This window comes from Nansenia antarctica, assembly GCF_963989245.1.
Source record: "Nansenia antarctica genome assembly, chromosome: 3".
Taxonomy (NCBI): Eukaryota; Metazoa; Chordata; class Actinopteri; order Argentiniformes; family Microstomatidae; genus Nansenia; species Nansenia antarctica.
In genome coordinates, this window is record NC_137688.1 from 31,017,213 (window position 1) to 31,025,404 (window position 8,192).

An 8,192-nucleotide genomic window follows, 5' to 3' on the forward strand; every position below is an offset into this window, starting at 1 on the left:
GCTATTTTCCCAGTTATAGCTGTTGTTAGCTCAGGTGTATGGAGGGGCGGGCGTTAGTGTGGAGACACTAGGTAGAGCAGAAACTAGGCCAAATGCAAAAAAACAAGCCAAACTATAACAGGGTAAACACCTATGCAATGACACTTCTCTAACCAGGATGCCTATGTGTTTACATTAGCCTAGGGATGCAACCTCAGCAAATATTTTCAAGTCAAGACTGTTCGTCAACGTTTGCAGGAAAAGAGCTATACAAATAAAGGTTATTATTATTCAGGGGTGCAAACTTCCAAAATGTCCATTGCTTCTCAACACATTATTAGATATAATAGCATAAATAACAGAATAAACTCACACACTTACTTACACTGCATAGCCTACATAGGCCTACTGAGATATGGCACACACACACACACACCTCTCACAGGTACACACACCTCTCACAGGAGGGCCACACACACACACACACGCTATATTTACTAAAGCACACACACTGTTGCTACCACTGCAAGTTTTAAGAAATTCTAACTTCATCGTCGTCCTCGATGAAACTTTTAGGTGGATTGGTTACCCTAGCCTAGATGGTCTTCGTGACATTTCACATTCACAAACATATACTGTATGTACAGAAACTCACTAAAGTATAAAACACCGCTAAAATACTGCTTCTCTTCAAATCACTCCATGACACTTTGAGGTCAATGCATTTGTTTTTTTTGTGAACTACCGTAATAACCCTAAATGGCTAGAGAGTGCAACTTCTCTGCTTTCAGAAACTGTTGGATTTTTTTCGATTGCACATATAGTTCAATAATTACGATAGTTTGAACGAACCCTGTAAAATCCTGTTGAGAAGTTATCGCAACATAGAAATAACTTCTATGTTATTTTATTTTATTACTTCTTATGTTTCTACTTCTATCTTAAGACCTTTTTATTTCAACTGCAGCAGAGTTTAGCAGACAGGAAGATGTTAGCTTGGGCATCATGTGACTTGGATGAGATGAGATGTAGAGCCGCCCCCCCCCCCCCAAATTATTATTTTTCCCCCCCAGATCTACATGATTCACGTAGGTCACCTATTTTGAGGTAAAAACTGCGAATTTCGCCGAAAGGTGACAAGTTTGCACCACTGAACAAACACCTAATGGATCAGATTATGTAAAAAACTCAATTTTGAAAAAAATGGAGATAGAACTGTATACGGTAATTCTAACGTCACGAACTGTACCCGTTGCTTCCATGTCTATCTGGAGCTCTGCTGGAGGGGGCGACTCTTCTCAGGAACGTTCTGACTGCCCAGTCAGACGTCTTACAAGGAGCTCCTATGCGTGGCCGGTTGGCAGTCAAGTGATGTTCCTTCCACTTGCGGATAATGGCCCCAATGGTGCTTATAGGAACATTTAGGAGTTGAGAAATCTGTCGGTAAAGTGCTACTACTATGCTGCTGAACAACCCTGTTCTGAAGGTCTTGGGAGAGCTCTTTACCTCTACTCATCATGAAAAAATTCTTTCTAGAAAGCTTAGAGACAAATGATTTGTGAGAAACTCTTTTTTAATTTTTTAATAAGAGTGGAAGTACTTACCCACCAACACACACCAACCCAGCTGATTCAAATTAGCATAGGTAGGAGAACTCAGTAGTGGCATAAGACGGTTTAATGCTTTTTCTTACTGTGTACATCACTGTGTAATTTCACTTTATTGCACATAGCTTTTTTTATGGACTAGAATGTCACAGTTTGTTTAGCTGTGTAGTTTTACCGAGTTAACACCAGAGCTGCAGTGGACGTATGCTGAATATGCAAAAAAGTTGTTTGTTGTTGAGTGTTGAATGTTCTCTTCACTACACTGGCCTCCCCGCTGGTGGAATGAGCTTCCCACGGCTGTCAGAACTGCCGAGTCACTCCTGAGACTGAAGACCCATTTCTTCAGGCTACACCTTAACTGCTCCTCCTGAGACATCTACTACCCCCCAGCACTGTGTCTCCTGAGACAAGTACAGTAAACAGTACATGGGGGGGGAGTAGAAATCTTAGGAGACACAATATAGGGGAAAGCTCCCCATGTACTGTTTCTCCAGTGTCTATAAAAAAAAAGAGGAATATTTATTTCCCACACTGTATGTGCAGTATATCATACATGACTGTATGTGTAGTATACATGACACACATTCGATTTCGCTTCGGTGCCGAGACACGGTGGAGCCAGACCCACAGCCAGGGTTGATCCTCCAACATTTTCCTTGAAGTTCTCTGTAAGCCAAAAACATTTCTGGCTTCACAGATCAAAACAGATCTGTGCAGGACAAAACAGATCCAGCCTCTGAGCTAAACAGCAGCAACTCATTCTCAGTAGTATAAAAAAATAAAAACTACACATGCTTACCATAAGCAGGCCCCAATTGTGCAATGGCACATGTAAACGCATATGTAAATCATCGCGCTGAGCAAATTTACGGCCTTACAAAAAAAACGAGAACTGCAGCAATCTGGTTGCTGGGCTACAAGTGGCACTGTTACAGCAACAGGACGGGCAGGACCAGAGGAAAGGTTTCACTGACAGTAAAACAGGACTGCAGTTATATAGCGCTTTATTCCAAAGCGCTTTACAACGGCCTCTCATTCACCCATTCACACACACATTCGCACACCGATGGCGGCAAGCTGCCATGCAAGACGCCGGGCCCCGCTCATTGGGAGTCATTTGGGGTTCAGTGTTTTGCCCGAGGACACCTCGACACGTGGCCAGCCGGGGATCGAACTGCCGAACTTGCGATCATTAGAAGCCGGCTCTACCTCCTGAGACACCGCCCCTGGTGCCCTCCAACTAACCCACAGTACCTATGGCTGTCCCCCCCCCTCTCAAATCTGGAATGGCCTAAACTTTACCCTCCAAACAACAACAACAACAACAACAACAACAACAGACTGAGCAACAACATCAACTGACTGAACAACAACCCTAAATCATGGAAAAAAACTAAACATAGACAAGAACCAGACTGACTGTGGTGAAGACAGAGTTGTGGCCTGCTGTGGTTTGGAGTACACAGAAAATAACTTCTTCATGGATCATATCGATTTGTCTATATCTGTTTAACGGCGCACAGGAATCTCCTATGATATAGAGGGCATCAAGATAACAGACACTTTTAACGCTGCGGTTTTTTCTCCTGGCTGTCCTCCCATTTTAATGGTGACCCGAGAGTGGAGTGCACTAGTCGTCAACGCAGACAGGGAGGAAGAAATGTGAGCCAATGTCCCACACCACTCTCCCATACAGCTTAATTAGGACTACAGCCATCTGGGAGAGGAACAGCAAATGTCCCATAATGAACCAATGAGTAAATGCATTGAAATTCATTGTGGAGTCTGATGATGTTGAGGAGCTGTGTGCAGGCGAGCAGGCTGCGTGCATTACTGTGAAAGGAGCCGTTCGCTAACAGGCCAGGGAGTAGGGTTCCTTAGGAAGATGAGAGGTTTGGTGTGCAATTGTCCATGGCTTTGTTTAGGGGGGGGGCAACACTCAGAAATGCAATATGTGACAGCAGCTGGTGAAACCGAGAACAAGTCGCCAACCGAACAAAATGTTCTGACTTTCATTCTGAAAAATGTAAATACATTTCAACGTTGTTGAAAATCAATGACACACTCGCTAGTCAAGACAAAACATTGCTACATTGTTAGCAGGCTCACGAAACAAGCTGCGTCAGTTGAATAGCGAGTGTGCCATTGATTTTCAACAGCGCTGAAAGGTATTTACATTTTTCTGAATAAAAGTCTGAACATTAAATCGGTTGCCGACTTGTTCCCGGTTTCACCAGTTGCTGTCACACACATATATATATATATATATATATATATATATATATATATATATATATATATATATATATATATATATATATATATATATATATATACTGTATATAGAGCTGACACAATTCTTTATTCTAAGAGTCATGCTCATTTCTGTTAAAAACAACATATTTCTCTTTGAAAACACAGTACAATGTAGCTGGTCACACCGGAGTATGTTCCTGAGCTTTCAGCCGATTGTGGAACCTCATAAAACAAATAAAGTATGCGGTAAATAAACGGAAAAGTTCTCCTCTAGGAATGAGATTATATCTGATGCTCTCCTGATGAACTCACGTAACTCCAGAAGAAAAAAGGATGCCATTCATGGAACGTCAAACACAAGGGAAACATACAGTACTAACACATGGTTGTCATAAGGTTATCTCTTCAGTCAGGAGACTAAACGGCAGTCGAACAAAAACAGCACTTGATATGAACCGAGATATTGGGTATCAACAATATGGATATGGATCGGAAGGACTGAATTTCACAAATATGTCTTGGGGAGCTAAAGCCGACTTCTTCTGCTATTTCACCGATCATAAATCATTGTTACAAAGACTGCTGAATGACTACGTCTGCACAAAGACTACGGACAGACAGACACAGAGAGAGACAGAGAGAGAGAGAGAGAGAGACACAGAGAGTAACACAGAGAGAGAGAGTAACAGAGAGAGAGAGAGAGAAAGACAGAGAGAGTGAAAGACTGAGAGAGTGAAAGAGAGAGAGAGAAAGAGACAGAGAGAGAGAGAGAAGACTTGATGAGGCCAGAGAGCATGCAGTCTGCTGGGAGTGTAGCATGATGATGATCTCAGGAAAATAGATGGCAACCATCAGATATAATTATGGGATACTGTTCCCTCTGAGACAGTGGAAGCGGATGGGAGATGCTCCTTCTGTTTAAATGGCAAATCACACACACACACACACACACACACACACACACACACACACTAATCCGTCAGGACAACAACAGCGATTATATTAGCATAAAACGCAGTGAAGACGGATGGATGAATGAAAGTATGGCGGGGGGTGAGGTGGGGGGGGTGATGATCTCATGTGGGGTGGTGATGGGCCTATTTGTGTAATACAGCATTCACAGACAAACACACACACACACACACACACGGCGTCAGGGGACGATGGAGTGGTGTTGGCACACATTATGATGATGAGGCCAGGAGGAGGGAAGACAGAAACAAGACAGACAGACAGGCAAGCAGACAGAGAGACAGACAGACAGACAGGCAAGCAGACAGAGAGACAGACAGACAGGCAAGCAGACAGAGAGACAGACAGACAGGCAGGCAGGCAGACAGACAGTCATGACACGATCAGGGAAAAGATGCGTGCCCCGAATGTCAACATGGAGACACACTGACCTGTGCCCTAGACGTACCACGCACAGCTACGTGCACATCATAAATGAATGAGCTCCCCACGGCCGTCAGAACGGCTGAGTCACTACCCATCTTCCGTCGTAGACTGAAGACCCATCTCTTCAGGCTACATCTTAACTGCTCCTCCTGAGACATCTTCTGACCCTCACCACTACGTCTCCTAAAGACACCCGCTTTCCCCTCTACTGTGTCCCTAAGAACTTCTATTGCCCCCCTTGTACTGTTTCTCAAAAAAAAAAAAATTAGTAGAAGACGATAGGGAGAAGGTTTTTCCTTCTATCAGTGGCCCCGGGCCTGAGCTAGATTTCTCTTCCTGCAACGAATGGTGGATTGCTGATTCACATGCTTAGTATTCAAATGTATTGATTGTAAGTCGCTTTGGAATAAGGCGTCTGCTAAATGCCAAAAATGTAAATGTAAAATTAATAAAACGTTAATAAAAAAAAAAATAAAAAGAAGAAAAAGAAAAGTGAATTATTATGCTCTCCAGTAAGCTAGACACTACCGACTACACACATGCAGAGCTTTGACTGCCCCCTAAAGGCCAAATCAAGCAGGTGAAGATTTTAAGACACCTTTATCCAAAGCGACTTACAACAAATACATTTGTCTAAGTGAGTGAATCATCTGTCCACCAGTCATAGCAAGAAAAAGTAATTTATGCTAAGGCAGAGGTACCTCGAAACTACCGTACTTGCCATACTACCTGTACCTATCACTATCATTATCATGTTTTATATAATGTTTTCTATCTCTATTTGCACTTCTGGTTAGATGCTATACTGCATTTGCTTGTCTGGTACTTGTACTCTGCAATGACAGTAAAGTTGAATCTACTCTAATCGGCAGTCATAAAGTCATTACTCCAATGCTACTCATTGGGAGCAATTTGGGATTCAGTGTCTTGCCCAAGGACACCTCGACACATGGACAGGAGCCAGGGATCGAACCACCCACCCTGCGATCATTAGACGCCCTCTCTACCTCCTGAGCCTCTATTCAACGTTCATCTTTATGGTGGGTACTTTATCAAGGACAGGGGAGGGAGGAAGGATGTAACATACAGTATGTATTGTGACAGTGATGCCCTCACTAGTGAACCAAAGAAAAAATCCATTCACCCCGATAAGATGCATTTTAGTGTGCCTATTAAACATCGTAATAACCTTGAGGTGATGATGTTGCCTTCAGGGCACATCCAATGTGACGTGCTTTCAAATGGTGTCCGCCATCAACGCTGCTCTGGTCAAGCGTCTCAAATAGCGCTTGACCTTCTCTTGGCATGCGGCCAGCCACTAATAGACATCCGAGGGGGTCAGATAAAGAGCAGGATCTGGAGGGACAATCCAGATTGGTCAGAGAGTGGCATAGGAGAATGATAGTTATGGAGTGTGGTTGTCACCATTGTGAGTGATGATCGACAGGTGTCTTATCTATTTTCTGTACATCCACTGGTATAAAAGGCGACTGTGTTTAAGGAACCTTTGCTCATAATCATTTTCCTGTATGGATTTATAAGCCCAGATCGGAATAAACCTTTCTTCAATCTTCTACAGAGCAACGACCATGATTTCACGTTATATTCATCTGATATCAGAAACGCTGTTATTTTTACTTTTTTACTTCTGACATTTGTTTTGGATGATTTGTGTTGAATGTTTTGAGTTATATTTATATTTCATGATGAATGTTTATTTTATGTTTTGGGGTTATTTATGTCATAAATAATGTTTTGTTTTTATGTTATAATTATATAATTATTAGTGTTTTATTCCTAACTGACTGTGACGTGGTGAGGTGCTGGTATGGGCCCAGGTGTATTTAGGTAGCCAGATCAGTTGCACCTGGGCCGATGGAAACAGGTCAGTTTGGGAACAACATTATTTTGACCACGCTCACGCTGTTCTTTGATCACACCTTACCGTCAGTTTTGTTATGTGTCTTTTCGTATAGATATTTGGATTTCTTTGGATTATGGACAATAAACTGTTTGAATTTTTCTACAATTTACAAGGAGAGTGTGGAGTGTGTTAATTATCCAACCAGACTATAACTGTTTTCATTGCATGGTTGAATTGGTGGCTACAAACGCATCTTATCACCACCCCCCCCTTACCTGCAGGTGCTTCGTCCCCATCCTCCACACTCTGCAGCCACTCCAAGACGGGCTGTACCATTATGGCTCTGTCGGGGGGGTAGTGGAACACCTCTCCTCCCGTGCTCAGCTGAGAGAGAACCAGGGCAGGGAGGGGGGGCAGCGAGCCCAGGTAGGTCTCCAGGACGGCCTTACCCGCCGGGGTCCGACCCCTGGAAAGCACAAACATGGACGGCACTTATATAGCGCCTTTATCCAAAGCTCTTTACAATGGCCTCTCATTCACCCATTCACTCACACATTCCATCACACATTCACACGCCAAATGGAGGCAAGCTACCATGCAAGGCCCCGCTCATTGGGAGCAATTTGGGGTTCAGTGTCTTTTACACACACACACACACACACACACACACACAATCTGTTATCAATCTACCCGTCAAAACGAAACGCTGCCTGTCTGTCTGTCTGTCTGTCTGTCTGTCTCTACAGCAGCACTCCTGAGGTGAGGTTGCCCTGCCCTGCGTTTTCTACTCCTCCTGACGATGTGAAACATAAAACTGTCGTTGACGAGGAAAGGACGGGCCAACTGCCAGTCGTCTAGGTTACGTACAGGTGGATCCAGCACAGCAGGTAGGGGTCGACACGTCCTGTCCGCAGCAGGCCTCTCGTCTCCTCTATCACTCCCTCCTTCTCTCTCCTCCCTCGCTTCTCAGTCTCCTCTTTCTCTTCTTCTTCTGCTGCTGCTGCTGCTTCTTCTTCTCCTACAAACAGCAGCAGGAGAGGCTTCTTCAGCCCCAGGTACGAGGGCAGGTTCTCCACTGTCAGCTCAGG

The 8,192-nt window shown here is 43.8% G+C and overlaps 1 protein-coding gene across 1 annotated transcript in view; it reads right to left on the bottom strand.

Annotated features, from left to right (window-relative positions):
- Positions 1-8,192, bottom strand: part of txndc16 (thioredoxin domain containing 16) — a gene marked incomplete at both ends in the record, with an annotated part of 33,884 nt that overhangs the window by 4,810 nt on the left and 20,882 nt on the right. Inside the window, 2 exons of the mRNA XM_080527166.1 lie at positions 7,380-7,570; positions 7,972-8,192. Of these exons, the coding sequence (XP_080383292.1) occupies positions 7,380-7,570; positions 7,972-8,192 (412 nt within the window). The remainder of the gene's footprint in view (positions 1-7,379; positions 7,571-7,971) is intronic.